This window comes from Dromiciops gliroides, chromosome 3 (genome assembly GCF_019393635.1).
Source record: "Dromiciops gliroides isolate mDroGli1 chromosome 3, mDroGli1.pri, whole genome shotgun sequence".
NCBI classification, from domain to species: domain Eukaryota; kingdom Metazoa; phylum Chordata; class Mammalia; order Microbiotheria; family Microbiotheriidae; genus Dromiciops; species Dromiciops gliroides.
The window spans coordinates 263896207-263913489 of record NC_057863.1 but is presented as its reverse complement, the minus strand read 5'-3'; the positions used below and the strand labels follow the sequence as shown (position 1 = coordinate 263913489).

Here is a 17283-nt window from a genome sequence, read left to right as displayed (position 1 = left end):
CATGGAGAGAAACCCAGAAACTAACCTGACTCCAAAAATGCTCCATGGGATGGCCATGCTTCATGTATAAATATGCAACACTGGGTGTCTTTGTAGAGTGCAAAGGGTTTGTGTTTTCTTTGATTTATTCCCAACCTTTCAACCAAAGTGGTGTTGAAATGCCTACAGACCATACCAACTGGGTTAACTCATAGGCAACACTTTCTCCACTAGTTCCACCTGACACCACCCCTCTACAGATAAAAGGAATGGAGACCAACACCCACCCTCTCAGGAGCAACATGGTTCTAATTGACTTATTTTTCTAGAGGAAATCTAAGTGAACCCCAAATTTGAGTATGAGGGTTCTCCTGGAAAAGTTATAAGCTTGTTCACAAAATAAATTTGTGACTTGATAGCCCCCAGGAAGGGCTTTTAACCTCCCAAATCAGAACTGCAGGGTCCTAGCATAGGTAGTCTAGGAAATAGAAAACTCAGAACTATCACCCCATACACTCTGAAGTCAAGGAACAACATGCATACTGGCAGTGGGGACAGAATCATTCTCATTTTTTTTTCATTCAATTTTATTTTGAGTTCCAGATTTCTTTTCATTCTCTCACTCCCTCCACCAGTCATTGAGAAGGCAAGAAATATAAAACACACTACAAATATGAAAGCAGCTGTGTTGTGGAAGGGGAGAGAGAGAGAGAGAAAAAAATATGCTTCAAACTGTACTCTGAGTACGTCAGTTTTCTATTGGGAGGTGAATAGTATTTTCATCATGAGTCCTTTGAAACTGTGGTGGGGTGGTGGGTCATTGTGTCGATCAGAGGTACCAAGTCTTTCACAGTTGATTACATTTACAATATTGCTGTTATTGTGTAAATTGTTCTCCTGGTTCTCAATCTTGTACCATATGGAGCTCATCTTGGTATAAATGCAGTGTGAGATGGTGATCTCTGCTGAGTTTCTGCCAGCCTTCTTTCCAGTTTTCCTAGCAGTTTTTTCAAATAATGACTTCTTGAGGCAATAGTGTGGACCTTTGAGTTTATCAAACACTAGGTCATTGTGCTCATTTATTTTTGTATATTGCATACCTAATCTGTTCCATTGATCACCCACTTTATTTCTTATCTAGTACTAAATTGTTCCAGTGATTACAGTTTTGTTGTATAACTTGCTATCTAGTACTGTTAGGCCCCCTTCCTTCCCATTTTTTTCACTGATTCCCTTTTATATTCTTGACCTTTTGTTCTTTCAGATGAATGTTATTATTTTTTCTAGCTCTATAAAGTAATTCTTTGATACTTTGATTGGTATAACACTAAATAAATTAATTTCAGTTGTATTTTAACATTTTATTATATTGGCTCTGCCTACCCACGAGCAATTAATGAATATTCAATTATTTAGATCTATGTTTGAAGAACAAACTCATTTAAAAGAAGAGAATCAGACTACCTACCATCTTCAGCGGGGAATATCAAAATAGAATATATAATTTATGTAAAGTGCTCTGCAAAACTTCAAGTGCTGCATAAATGTTAGCTATTTTATCATCATTTTTATTGTTATTTTATATATACCTTCACAAACTGCTACTAGGCTCAGAGAACAATGGCACTGTTTTCTCTCTCTCTCTCTCTATTTCTCTCTCTCTCCTCTCTCTCTCTCTCTCTCTCTCTCTCTCTCTCTCTCTCTCTCTCTCTCTCTCTCTCTCTCTCTCTCTCTTTCTCTCTCTCTCTCTCTCCACTAAAGAAAGGGTCCCCTCTTAGCTCTGGATCTACATATTTTGTAACCAGGTTGTGTACTGGGGTCACTTCACCTCTTTTCTCATACTCTTCGGCTCAATACACCCCAAGGTGGGGAATTACTTAGAGCTTAGATTTGGCTAATGTCTAGCTTGAGAATAGTAATGTAGTCGATGTATCAGGTATTGATATCTGTTTATATCTTATACACAAAAGAAGTGTGTAACAGCGCCCATATTGACAGAAAGACTAAAAACAGGATATAAAAATTGACAACTATTATACTCCATCTGGAAGCTGACACATAAAACCATCAAAACAGAAAGCATGTTGAAGGACTGCTACAAGGACATTTTACATTTTACCTCAGCTCTGCACCGTCCAGTTTCATCCAGGCCCATGTCTTCTGGCAAGCCCAACTAGGAGTTGAGATCCTACCCCTACATTCAAGGTTGAAGTATCTATCTCAGAATCACTGCTTTGTCACCTAAGCAAAACAAGTGCACACACATACATACACATAAATGAAGACAGGATGTGTATGTATGTATGTATGTATGTATGTGTCTGTGTGTATATACAGTATATATACATATATATACACACACACTGATATATATCTATATATACACTAGGTAGTAGGTACTATATACATATACATACATATATGCACATACATATGTATGTATGTGTATATATAGTACCTACTACTTAGTATTTGTAGTGCCTACATATATATACATATATGTATATATCTATACATACACATAAAATTGATGAGGACATTTAACTGAAAAGAAGCCTAGACACTCTGTCTTTGGTTTACACCTTCATGAGAGCAGAGCCCCTCTTCCCAGCAAAATAGTACTATTCCACTTTATCTAAGGGATCTCAGATGGTCCATATTTATTTAATCTTTCTTTGCTTGGGGAAAACTGTAATAATACATATTAATAAAATTTCTTGCATTTGTCTCAAGTACTCAGTCAGTTATTCCAACAAATAAAAAGAGGGTTTTTTTTCCCTTTTTCTTAAGGATTTTTTGATCTCAAAGTCCTCAGCCACCCATCACTCACTTCTCCATTGCATTTGATCCACCTCTATCTATATACACACAAATCCATATCATAAAAGGCAACCAAGGAGTCTTAAAGAAATTGGTTTCTCTTGAAAAAAGAAAACAAACATATTAGAAAAGCAAACATATGTAAGGCAGTTAGGTAGAGGAGTTAGTAAAGAAGTAAACTTGAAAAAAAAAAAAAAGAAAATAGAGGGGGCAGCTAGGTGGCGCAGTGGATAAAGCACCAGCCCTGGATTCAGGAGTACCTGAGTTCAAATCTGGCCTTAGACATTTGACACTTACTAGCTGTGTGACCCTGGGCAAGTCACTTAACCCCCATTGCCCCACCCCACCCCCAAAAAAAGGAAGTAAACTTGCAGGCAAGAAGACCTGAATTCAAATTTTGCAACTTACTAGCTATGTAACCCTGGACAAGTCATTTAATCTCTTTCAGCCTCAGTTTCTGTGAGAATATTGTTAATGAGGTATTGAGAAGAGCACCAAAGCACTTTACTTTCTGACATAGAATCATGCTGCTCCTTGGCCCTTCAGGAAGCACAGAAGGTAACACAGGTCTAGAGTGGGATGCCACTCAGGGTCTCTGTTCTTTTCTCTGATTGCTGTTTCATGAAAGATTCAAGGGGGCAGCTAGGTGGTGCAGTGGATAAAGCACTGGTCTTGGATTCAGGAGGACCTGAGTTCAAATCCAACCTCAGACACTTGACACTTACTAGCTGTGTGACCCTGGGCAAGTCACTTAACCCCCATTGCCCCGCTAAAAAAATAAATAAATAAATACATACATTTTTAAAAAAGATTTATAAGGACCAAGTGGGAGGGGGACCTTGTGGGCAGTCATTTATACAGCTATTATAGACACCTACTCCCTTATCAACCACAGGGGCATTATGATTAGGAAAGTTTGCCAAACTGATATTCTTAGGGGAATCTTGTAGACCTTACCTAAATGAAGCTGGCTTAAATGAGGTACTAGATACATAAGAACTTCCTGTTATGTAGATGGGTCAATTAATGATCAAACATGGAATCACTTCTGTCAGTTTAGGCCTAGAAAAAGGCCAATCCTCACAGTTTCATCATCTATAAAATGGGGAATGATAATAGCACCTACCTCCCAAGGTTGTAGTCAGGATAAGATAATATTTGTAAAGCTGTGTGTAACTCTCAAGGTGCTATATAAATGCTAGCTATCATCACCATCATTGTCATTATTATTATGGTTATTAAGGAGTGTGATTTAGGCTCAGCAGAGAGAACTAAAATAAGATAAAGATTGAACTTTCTTTTTAGTATTAGTGATATTAATAACCCACCTGATCTCATTAGTCAAGGATTAACAAACTCCTAACAGGCTCTAATGTCTCCATCCTAGTGAATCTGAAACCCTGGCTATCATTTTTCTAACAAACTGCAGGTCCTCCAGGGTTCCATCCTGGGCCCCTATCTCTTCTCCCTCTTGATGATCTCATTGACTCTCAAAGATTCAATTATCATCTCTATGTTGATGATTCTCACATCTGCTAATCCAGCTCTAATCTCTCAGCTGACCTCTAACCTCACATTTCCCACTGCTTATTGGACATTCAATTTGGATTAGTTGTAGACATCTTAAACTTAATACATCTGAAACTGAACTCATTACCTTTCCTCCTATACTCTTCCCCTCTCCTAAATTCTCTATTATTGTCAAAGGTACCACCATTTTCCCAGTCCCCTAGGCTTGACTCCCTAGGTGTCATCCTTAGCTCCTATCTCTTACTGCCCCACCTCTGCCATATCCAATCTGATGCTAAGGCCTATCAGTTTTACCTTTGCAACATACCTCAAATATGCCCCATTATCTCCTCTAATACTGCCACTACCCTGATGGAGGCCTTCATCGCTTTATGCTTATACCATTGCAATAACCTGCTGGTTAGTCTGCCTGCCTCTCTACACTCCAATCCATCCTCCATTTAATTTCCAAAGGGATCTTCCTAAAGTACGTGTTACTCTCCTCTTCAATAAACTCTAGTGGCTCCTTATCACCTCCAGGATCAAATATAAATCCTTTGTTTGGTATTCAAAGTACCTCCCCAGGGGGCAGCTAGATGGCAGTGGATAAAGCACCAGCCCTGGAGTCTGGAGGACCTGAGTTCAAATCTGACCTCAGACACTTGACACTTACTAGCTGTGTGACCCTGGGAAAGTCACTTAACCCCAGTTGTCTCACCAAAAAAAAAGGAAAAACAAACAACAACAAAAACCCACAAAGTACCTCCCCACCAACCCCAACTCAGCTTTCTATTCTTCATGCACCTAACTTTCAACTTTGTATTTTTCAATTCATTGACACTGATCTCTTTGTTGTTTCACAACTAAGGCACACCATCTCTCAATTCCAGTCATTTTCTCTGACTGTTCCCCCATGCCTGGATGGATTTTCCTCCTCATCTCTGCCTCCTGGTTTCCCTGGGTTCTTTCAAGTCTAATCTAAAGTCCCACCTTCTGTTTGTTTGGGTTTTTTTGTTTTTGCAAGGCAATGAGGGTTAAATGACTTGCCCAGGGTCACACAGGTAGTAAGTGTCAAGTGTCTGAGGCTGGATTTGAACTCAGGTCCTCCTGAATCCAAAGCCAGTGCTTTATCCACTGCGCCACCTAGCTGCCCCCTAAAGTCCCACCTTCTACAGGAAACCCTTCCTTTAAATCTAGTGCCTTCTCTCTCTTTGTTAATTATTTCCTATTTATCCTCTATATAGCTTATTTGTTAGTTTGCTGTCTCCCCTGTTAGACTGGGAGCTCCTTGAGGTCAGGTACTGTCTTTTGCTTTTTTCGTATCCTCAGTGCTTAGCACAGTGCCTTGGCACATCATAGACATTTAATAAATGCATACTAAGTTGAAGAGGGGGAGCATTCCCTCTTGGGGACATGGAGGACAGGCCATGAGGGACAGCCAGTAAAATGATTGCAGAAGATTTATGGGTAGGATTGTGTACAAATGGACTAACATCTAGTAAAAAAAATATCTGAAAAGCAGTTAGAGATGCAAAAATAGAGGTCAACAAAGAGATTAGAGCAGAATAGTTAGATTTAAGAATAAGCAGCAGAAAATGATAACTAAATCCAAAAGAGCCAATGAGATCACCAAGTGAAATAGTATAGAGAAAAAAGAAAAGGGCCCTGGATAGAGTCCCATGGGACAGCAATGGTTATTGGGTGTGATCTGGATGAGGATCCAACAAAGGAGATTGAAAAGGAGCAGTCCAATAGGTAAGAAAAGCACCAGAGTTGTGTCCAAAAAACCTAGAGAGGAGGAGATGGTGATCAACAGTGTTATAGCCCGCAGAGAGGAAAAGAAGAAAGAGGATTGAGAAAAACCCATTGGTTTTGGCAAATAAGATATCACTGGTAACTTTGGAAAGGATGGTTTTGGAAAATGATGACGTCAGAAGCTAGATTATAGAGGGTTAAGAAGAGAGCAAGAGGGGCAGCTAGGTGGCACTGTGGGTAGAGTACCAGCCCTGGAGTCAGGAGTACCTGAGTTCAAATCCGGCCTCAGACACTTAACACTTACTAGCTGTGTGACCCTGGGCAAGTCACTTAACCCCAATTGCCTCAGTTTAAAAAAAAAAAAAGAGAGAGAGAGCAAGAGCAGAGGACATGGACACTTCTGCTGTAGATTGCTTTCTAAAGGTGTTTAATCACAGAGGGCAAAAGAGATAAAGTTTATTAGCCAGGATCCCTACCTTCTGACTTCCCTGGATTCCTTCAAGTCCCAATGAAAATCTAATCTTTTTAAAGAAGTTTTTCCCATTTCTCCTTAATGTTAAGTGCCTTCTCTCTGTTGATTATCTTCAATATATCTTGCATATATCTTCTTTGTATATAGTTATTTGCAGGTTGTCTCCTCCATTAGACTTTGAGCTCCTTGAGAGAAGAGATTATTTTTTTGCCTTTCTGGCACATAATAGATGCTTAATAAATACTTATTGACTGACTGATATTGTAGATACTTAATATGTGCTTATTGATGGTCGATTTTTAATGTCAGTTTATAATTCTTTTTGTCAAATTTTATGCTATTTCTTATTAAATATAATACTAAAGACAGATGAATATAGTTTAAACTTAGTTCTAATCCACATTTATGTAAAATATTCTTGTGTTTTTCATAAAGGGCCAGTGGTCATCAGTCATCATAATGATGTGCTATCCTAAAGAATTGTAGCAAGGGGCAGCTGGGTGGCGCACTGTGATAGAGCACTGGCCCTGGATTCAGAAGGACCTGAATTCAAATCCAGCCTCAGACAGTTGACACTTACTAGCTGTGTGACCCTGGTCAAGTCACTTAACCCCAATTGCCTCACCAAAAAAACAAAAACAAGAATTGTAGCATTATTCCTTTGGGCAATCCAAGCAATTTGTGAAATGACAAATACTGATTAAATTACTTTTTAAAGAGTTGTTTCCTTTCTTATTCCTATCCAGAAAACTACCATTAAAAGAAGAAAATGAAAAAGAGGTTTTAAACCCAGAAATCATAGAAGCAAAAATGTCCATTGATACAACTCAGTCAAAAGAAGATGGCAAAGCGTAACAGGAAGACTAACACAGCAAGAACAACAACAACAACAACTTCAAACTGAAGTGACCCTGTAACCAAAACTAAACAGCTCCCCTTAATTTCTTGGGCAACTTTTTTATTGATACTCTATAGAGATGATCAAATTATTCTGGTCCATAATATCTTTTAATTTTTGTTTATTTTGCCTCCATGTGTATTCCTGGCTGACAATTCTAAGCTATCATTTTGATCAATCCAGTGAAGTACTACAATTTATTATAAAAACTACATTATTAAAATATAATTCTAACCACAGACTATTCCAAATAAGAAAAAAATCATACAGTCAAGTTAAACTAATAAGAAAAAAAGCATTGTGTTTTCTTGAATCTGGTCTTTAAAATAATAGGTCACCTTTAAAGGAAAAGTGAAGAGGCTTACTAAAGTTCATTTGAGTATAATGAGAAACTCAGTATACCTATGGCTTAAAGGGATATTCTAATTCTTTTTTAGTAATAACTGACAAGACTTGAGATTTCTATATAACTACAGTGCAGGTCCATGATTGACCTTTAATAGAGTGAAAAACTAATCAGCATGTGATACAGATCAAAATGGTTGTATTTTGATGAAAAAGATATTTTTGCCATATTTGAAAGTGTGGCTTAGAAAATTCTCATGTTTTCTGTTATTTAAACATATGCCATATCCATTATGAAAAGATAATGTTTAAACTGAAACACTAGGAATCAAAATGAAAAATAAATTTATTGTGGGGGCTTCAAATAAACTTAAGTGGAAACATTCAGCTTGTATTTAGGTTATTTTCATTTTATTTTACTTTTAGTGTTTTTATCAGCTCAAGGAGCCATGATTTTCAAACATATCAAATGACATCACCTGTATTTTTTACAGATATATCTTAGTCTTTATCATGCATATTTTAAGATTGTACTTTACCAACTTTAAATGTCTGTTCATGAATGATTTGAAGTAAAAAGAATATAAGAAATACAATTTGACTAAAATCCAAAAAAAAATTTAATGGGTAAATATTTCATTTTGTTTCATCCTTTATATTTGTATCTTCACATTCTAGCACACTGCTAGCACAGAGTTGGCACTTAGTAAATTTCTGTTGATTGGCTGATTAATATGTAGTGTAAGTCAATGTATCTTTTCAGTAAGCATTTTTACTATGAATATTAATTTTGTTCATTCTAAATATAGTAGCTTATATAGATATAATTTCTTGATCAGCTATCTTTTCTCTTGAAAGTCCTTATATATTCAATATAGATATGCTAATGTCACTTGTTTGGAATAAATTTATTTTAGACCCTAATCCAGAATAAAGTATATCTATGCAAAGTTCCCAAAGGAAAAAAAAAGACTGATTATTAAATGTGGCCTTTATACAAGGCAAATTAACTATGTATATCTCTAAATAGAAATACACCCATAAAAGTTACATGTATATATATGCTATATGTGTGTTTGTGTTTACACACACAAACACACACACATGACTACATGTATCTGTATATATCTATAATCTATTGGGAGCAAGTTTTAAACTATCCCTACTCCCAAAGTATCAAAATTCTCTTCAGCATTTCAAGTGATGTTTTGTAACTCTGATTTTGAAGTGGTAGAAGGTGTCTTCCTCATCTTTGACTGCTTAGAGAAATGATTCTAAAAGAGCAGCAGGTGAATTTTAACACCTGTCAAGAATGGCTGCTCTGGAACCTCGTTCTCTTAAGGTAATGAATAAATAAAAGTATTATGCCAGCAAGAAGCTCCAGCTTCAGTTTCAGATTAATTTCCTGAAATATCATCAAGCAAAAACAACTAGTTTTTAACCATTCCACTACCATTTTGGATACTGGTAAGACAGAACTCATTTTTAAGGCAATGAGATGCTGATTAGCCATAACTCCAAAAATGAAAATTGGAAATATATTAAATCATTCCTTCATATCTACTATGACACTTTCTCAAGAAAGAATATTGTTATTGCTATAAAACTACTGTGGATTATGTCTATATCACAAACCAATTAAACAATCCTTCCAGCCTTGACTGTGTAACCAGTTGTTTGACTAACAACTTTCTAAATTAATTTGTTGTGATGACAGTCATATCATGAGATAGTTGTGTTTTGGGAGATTAACTTTTCCTGGATCAGGCTCTAAATTGGCAAATTATGAATAGTGAAGGACTTAGAAAAACTGAAATGTCTAGATAGCACGTTTATCACTGTAACACCTGAGTCTAACTAGACTGGACAGTTGAGTAACAGGTGCTTGAGCCTTTCTGCTCCCATTTCCCTCTGGAAAGGGGCCTTCCCCTAAACCTTGTCTGTTATCCTTATAAGGGATAGGGATGGGAGGGAGGGAGTTTATGGTCTGATCTTTTTTTTTTCAGCCCTCTCTCCCCTGCTCCCTCCTTCTCTAGAGATGTAATCAGTCATAATCTATTATAACAATTAGCTGGTTTTTAGCCGAAGAGCAAATATAATGATATCCAAGTCCAAATGGGCCCTTTCCATGCTATTTTATGGAGTTAATATCAAATGAAAATTTATTAATGCAATCTTAATAGCCCAGAACTTATTAGAGTTAGTCAAATTTTGACAGAGGTTTGGCTCTCTGCCATAATTAATTTTTTTTCTATTTCCAGTAATCCCTAGCTACCTCCATTCCCCTTTTCTCAACATGAACTAAGTATACCGTTCAAATTGGCATGGCCAAACCCAGGTTTCTTTATTTATGAAGCAAAATCAAGATACAGGAAACACATAAAAGAAGAAAGAAGAATATAAAACAGTATCTGGTAGCGAACAGGCACAGGAAAGGGAAAATGAGACAAAAATAGACCTTTTGGAACTTCCCTCAGCCCTTGAAGAGAGGAATTACAATTCACTGCCAAATGCCTAAAGGATCGCAATAGCTCCACCTCCATCTCTCTTTGCTACAGTTTAGCTGGCTGTTTTCTTCACCTATTGCCCATGTATCACTGAGAAGGGAAGCTTCTTCTCATCTCAGTTAATTAAGTCCTATGTGGAGCTGAGAATCATCCTGACAGCATTGCTCCTGCTCAACTCGTGCAGTACTTCCTCTCAGTCTGTGTGGCTTTTTCAGAATTCCCAAATGTGATTCAAAGTATGCCTTCCAGCCCAAAGATTATTTTACTCAAAATGACTCTCAGCGCTGAGAGGACATGCTTGTCCAGAAACCACAAATCCCAGAATGCGAGTCCCTTCTCTAACCCATTTTTTATATTATACTTCTGCTATACTCTGAGAAAAAGTGACAGAGTCGTGCATTGTATTAACAAGAATGTTGTTTTTCTCACTTCCTTGGGCTATATGGGAAAGATTAATCAATGGAATTTTTTCCTTTTTATCCATAGTTCAACTTCTTGTCACTCTTAATAGATGACAATCTGAGAGGAATAGTACCTGAGGCTAAACAGAGGCATTTCCAGGTATAACCCATTTTTTTCCTAAGTGGTTCATACCTCTTGTCCTTAGAATCAGTGCCATGTAAGATCAAGACAAAACACTGACTGATTCTTTACACTGCAATAGAATGGTCACATATGTCTTTATTTGTAAAAGTTTCCTAATAAAAGATGGCTTATAGTAATTTGTAAGATAAACATAGAACTGAAATAACATTTTTTCCTCAGTTTTCTTTTCTTATTTTAGACTGAAGTTACATGGATAGGAGTATAAATATCACTTTTACTGTCTGAGAATAATATTATGTTAGTATAAATTTTCAGAAGAGTTGACTGAATATAACTGACAAGATAGATAAAATAATCTGAATTATATAATTTTTTAAACTAGAATCTCATTTCAAGCATTGGCAGTTCTTGGTAATTTAAATTAAAATGGGCAATGACAATCACATTCAAGAAGAGATTAAAGGAAAGAGTAAGGTCAGAATTATAAGGTCTTAGAAGGCTACTTGGAGGCCATCAAGTTCAAACCCCTTATTTTACAGATGAAGAAACTGAGGCACAGAGAATCTAAGTGACTTGCCCAGGGACGTACAGCTAGTACATGGGGCAGACTTTGAACCCAGTTCTTATTTACTGCAAATCTAGTACTCTTTTCACTATTTCATGCTGCATCTCTAAATTTTCCTTTACATCAGCATGAATGAATTTGTTATCATATTATTAAAATTATTTTCAAAGAAATTTTATGGAACCAATAATACGCACACATATATTATATATATATATAATTAATTAGATCAGAAACATTACTATTCTGTTGATTCTAATGCTTATTGTTAATAAGTTAATTCATTTAGTCTTTGTAACTTTAATTCAAAGTAAAAAGCTACATTAAAAATTTATCTAGCCGGGGCAGCTAGGTAGTGCGGTGGATAGAGCACTGGCCCTGGATTCAGAAGGACCTGAGTTCAAATTCGGCCTCAGACACTTAACACTAGCTGTGTGACCCTGGGCAAGTCACTTAACCCCAATTGCCTCACCAAAAAAAAAAAATTATATAGTCAATCCTACTTGAGATTATTTTCTGAATTGAGTATTAGCTTTAATTCAACAGTCATTAATAAGTACCTAAAATGTTTATAAGGCATTGTGGTAGGTTCTGGGGACAAAATGGGGGAAAAAATGAAATAGCATCTGACATCAAGAAACTTAGCTGAAAGAAACAGATAAAAAACTCATTTTGCAAGTGTCTTTTATTCATAAATAAATAAATTATTTAAGGGCCATATACTGAATTTTAAAACTTAAGTCTTGCTTGTTTTTTCTATTCTTCTAAAAATAACTAGTATGTATTTGTGCTTCTGATTGATATAAAATTGTTTTATTAAAGGAAAAACACTTTCAATTTTCCCATAAATCTTGTTTAAAATATTTTCAACCTTTATTGATAAATTTTTGCCTAAAGATATGACACTTTGATGATATGTTTAAATTTATTTTCACTGGAAACTTTATTTTTAGTCTTCAGTGTACATAAACTTTCACAAATATGAAATCTAAAACAACAATTGAAATACACAGGGTGATTATGAAGTCCAAGTGCAACTTTAAGCTTTAATAACTTTGACATACATATGATAGAAGCACACAATAAATATTACATAAAAACTGGCATATTAATGTGTTAAAGGAATAGTCTATTTTTTAACCTTCACTATTATCGCCATCATTCGTGACATTTTTTCAAAGAAGTTTTAAGTTACTGCACAGTAATTTCATGAATTGAATTTATGAAAAGAAATGGAAATTAACACAAAATGAACAATAATACATAAAATTTAAGAATTCACCTTTTATGTCATTTACAATGTACTTTTATCATGTATATACCTAAAGTGTTTAAAGTTGTACAAAGATTTTATAAGCACCCTTTTTTGAACTTTTCACTGCAAGATTAATCTTTTTTGGTTGTTTTTTAAAGTGTATCCATATACTGATTTCTTTCAGATTCTGTTGAAACTAAAATTTATCAATTGTGAGGAATAGCCTCAACACTGTGACTAAAAGTTATTGTTTAAAAAAATTTTAAGTTGGTTTTAAAAAAGCATAATGTAGGTCTTTTTTTCCTGTTTCAATTTAAAATATAATTTAAGACCACAAACTTTCTCTCGGTGTTATTGATGGGGGTGGGAGTGAGAGAGATTGGATTGGAACACACTCCATGGAGCATGCATGAGACTGGACCTCCAGGGTCTACCTCAGGGAGCTTGAATGGAGCTGTGCCTGTATACTTCCCCACCCTAACTCCTACACTAAAAAGTCAAGCATCTTGAAGAATTAATAGATTTGATCTTTTCGATTCAAATAATTGGAGTATATTGCTGACTTTACAGACTAAAAGAATGCTAAATTTTACTTATACTCTGCTTTTTGCAAAATGTATTTTGCTTTTAAATTTGGAAATATTAAAATGTTAATTTCAAATTCTTCTTACAGACCTTTCTATAGATTCGAATTGGCCCCTTAGATACAATAAAAACAAAACACTGAGTAAGATTATGAAATTTTTCAACAGAAATATCCTAATATTAATTTTGTCTTTAAAAAAGAAAGGTTTTGTATACATTGAAATGTTTTTTTTAATTCCTGCCTAAAGTAGTTTCCCTCACTGAAAATAATATTTAGGGAAGTTTTGTAAACATATACTATGATCTAAAATTTAACACTTGGTAAGGGTAAACTAGTAGCAAGAATAATTTCAATTCTAACAGTTTAATGTAATGGAAATATTTCAAGCAAAACTAAGATATCTGAGTTATTACTGTATTCCCAAATGAAATTAGAACATTTAAAAATATATTTACTAGTATATATTCCATATTATTAGAAACCAATACCAGAAACATTTTAATGTAATAAGTGATTTTCCCCTAAAAATAAAAGTCCATAACTTCATATGAAGTAAACAAAATTTTAAGGCTTGATTTTTATTTTTTATAAATTGTTGCATCCTATACTATAATATTCAATTTTTAAAAAAAAATTTCTTAAGATGATTCATCATTTCATATATTGGCCAATAAGTTGAGTAAAATATTCAGAAAATTCTGTTTTGCAAATGTTTGGAGAAATTACAATATTTCTGCTACATAATGTATATTTAAAAAATTTTAAGCATGACTAAATTAAAGAATGATCAATGTTTATTTATATTTAAAGAATCTTTCAAACTCTGATATGAGTTTATATGATTAAGACTAAATATATGCAAACAGATTTGAATTGGTGTATATGAATATTATTTTCAAAGAAAATTTAAAAGAAAGAAATACTGAACTAAATCTGAGGGAGAAAAAAGCTTAGATGTTGAGCCTAGACTGAAAAACAGGAGAGTTAACAATACACTAAAGAGACCCAGTGATTCTATTTTGTATAACCCATGATTCAAGCTTGCTACATTTGCATAAAACTCTTCTCCTTAGTGAGTAGAATAATTATTACTCAATGCTAATGTGCCTGTGTGAAGGGCAAAGTTGGCTCAAGAGCTTGGGAGAAAAAACTTTCTCCTTGGTCTTTAAGTAGGCAAGCTTGAAATCAAAAACGTTCAAATCAGAAATATGTTGGAAAGAGAAGGGAACTTTCCCCTATATGTCTACCTTACAAAATCTGTGTGTGTGTGTGTGGCGGGGGGGGGGGGGGGTCCCATGGTATAGAACCATAAGGATCCTCTCTTGAAGCGTGATACAAAAAGAAAATCTCTTCTTTCAAACTTTTAAGCAAATTCCATCCCCTCATTACTCAACACAGTGTTGAATAATAGTTCTCTCTACCAATTAGAACAAATACAACAGGACTGAACTCCAGGTTACAATCATAAGTAAGTTGATGTAGGGACTATCACATAACATAAAAGGCACTGTGTTTAAGACATCACAAATCTTGGTTCCTGACCCTTGAAAGAATGTTGTTCATGGTGTAGAGTTTGCCTTTAGACCTTGCTATGAACATGTAAACTATTAGAAATAAAGACACTTGAAACACTTGGTATGTGTTTTCCATTGTGTGTATAGTACATGTTAAATACATGTCATCTTTCAATAGAATTTACTTAACATGCATACTTGGAGTGTATACTACTCAAATTCTGTGTTAAAAAGTAAGCTATCACAAGGTTAGTTCTTTGTTTTAAACTACTATGTCCCTTTGAAATGCTGTAAATGTATATTTAAACTAAACTGTAAAAATTATGCTGAGAATGTTGAGGTTTTTGTATTTATGAAATACATTGAAAGTATGACTTACAGTATATCAAAATTATTTGTCACTCTTCACCATTTGTAAATTAATAGTAAAGATTCTCTTACTTTAATAAAGTGTTGCATTTATATTAATTTTGGAAAATCATATCTCTGCCATGAATGGACTTATGACTTGATAACTTTATTTCAATTATTTAGGAAAATCCAAAATGTCTTCCATCATATCAATAATCATAGAATTGCAAAGTTGGAAATGACCCAGAGGTCATCTAGCGTATCTCCAAACCAAAAACATTAATCTTCTCTAAAGCATATTTTGAAAAATAATTTCCTCTGACATTTTGTGAATCAACTTAAGTAACAATGTCAGACTCTTAGGAGTAATATAGGTTATACATTGAAGAAAATGTGGGTTAGATACAGAATAACTCTTATGTGATAAACCAAAAACATCTGTTAAATGCATACTTGAATTTATCTCCCCTGTGACTATATAGATCATATCATTAAACAGTTTTGTAGGCTTAAATAACAAAAACAAATATTTCTTTAGAACATACTTACCCAGGTTTATCCTGTATAAAATGTGAATGATTTTTTTAAAAAGAAGAAAAATACAAAAATTCACAAAGGAACAATTTTTAAGATTCTATAAAGAAGTCATAAAGTAGATATCTTCATGCAAAATAAATATTTAATGAGCTATTTCCTGAACTCCTACTCAAACTGGTAGGGTGGGTGCCCACAGGGCAGGTCTCATCCCATATGAAAATCTGTTTGTGTAGGTAGGATTGGATTTGTATATTGTATAGTTGCCTGGATGAAACAAACACAATGTAAGGGGGTCCCATGTATAAGAAATACCCATGGTATTGCTACCTCAATGCTGCAAGTTCTTTTTTCCCTTCATGGGGTCCTTATGAGATCCCCCTTAGACCACCCTCTCTGAAGGCTTCTAGTGTTGGTGCCTGAAGTAGAGTCCTGAGGTTGCCTGACCCTGCTTTGTCGAGTGTGTTCTCAGTGTGCCTCTCAGTTTCAGATGCTGCCATGAGCCACAGCTGTTAACATAAGAGAGAATTCCAAATCTTTCAGCCTAACAAAGTTCACACAGTAGTCCTCTGGGGTAAAAAAGAGAACTCAGTGTTTCCTCCTCTCCTCCAGCTTCACTTTTCACTCTCCAGTCCTCACTACATCCATCCTCCATTCGGCTATCAAATTGATCTTCCTAAAGCACAAGTCTTACTGTCCCTGCCCCCTTCAATCATCCCCAATCCAGTGGATCCATATTGCTACCAGTATCAAATATAAAATCTTCTATTTGGCTTTTAAACCTGGCCCCTTCCTACCTTTCCAGTCTTCTTACACCTTACTCCCTCTACAATCAAGTGATATTGGCTATTACTTGAACAAGATATTCCATCTCTAAACATAGTGCATTTTCACTGACTGTCTCCCATGCCTGACATTCTATGTCTCTTCTCTACCTCTTGGGTGCCCTCAGCCAGTCAGTCTATCAATAAGAATGGAGCAAAACCAGGAGAGAATAGTTATGACAATCCAGAGAGAATGAAAATATACAGCAGTGAAGAGCAATCTAGAAGAATAGAAGCAAAAAAGCCATAGTATTAAAAGAAAAGAGGATCTCCATTTAAAAAAACTCTATCAATCTTTTTTTTTTTCTGGGGCAATGAGGGTTAAGTGACTTGCCCAGGGTCACAGAGCTAGTAAGTGTCAAGTGTCGGAGGCCAGATTTGAACTCAGGTCCTCCTGAATCCAGGGCTGGTACTTTATCTACTTTTCCACCTAGCTGCCCCCTAAACTCTATCAATCTTTTTTTCCATATAAATATTTTATTATTCCCCAGTAGTTACATTTAGAGATAGTTTTCAACATTTGTTTTTATAAGATTTCTAGTTTCAAATTTTTCTCCCTCCCTCCACTCTCCCCAAGACAGCAAGTAATCTGATATAGGTTATATATATACAATCACATTAAACATATTTCTGCATTAGTCATGTTATGAGAGAAGAATCAGAGCAAAAAGGAAAAACCTCAAAAAAGAAAAACAACAACAACAAAAAAAAACCAATAGAAATAGTATGGTTCAATCTGCATCTAGATTCCACAGTTGTTGGTTTTTGTTTGTTTGGGGTTTTTTTTGTATTTGGAGAGCATTTTCCATCATGAGTCCTTTGG

The 17283-nt window shown here is 35.2% G+C and overlaps 1 protein-coding gene across 3 annotated transcripts in view; it reads left to right on the top strand.

The window, feature by feature from the left end:
• The window catches only part of NCAM2 (neural cell adhesion molecule 2), a 269560-nt gene extending 254328 nt beyond the window's left edge, over nucleotides 1–15232 (top strand). For all 3 annotated transcript variants that reach the window (XM_043993010.1, XM_043993011.1, XM_043993012.1), the window contains one exon: nucleotides 7282–15232. In XM_043993010.1, the coding sequence (XP_043848945.1) occupies nucleotides 7282–7390 (109 nt within the window). In that variant the 3' untranslated portion in view covers nucleotides 7391–15232. The remainder of the gene's footprint in view (nucleotides 1–7281) is intronic.
• Nucleotides 15233–17283: the final 2051 nt, after the last annotated feature.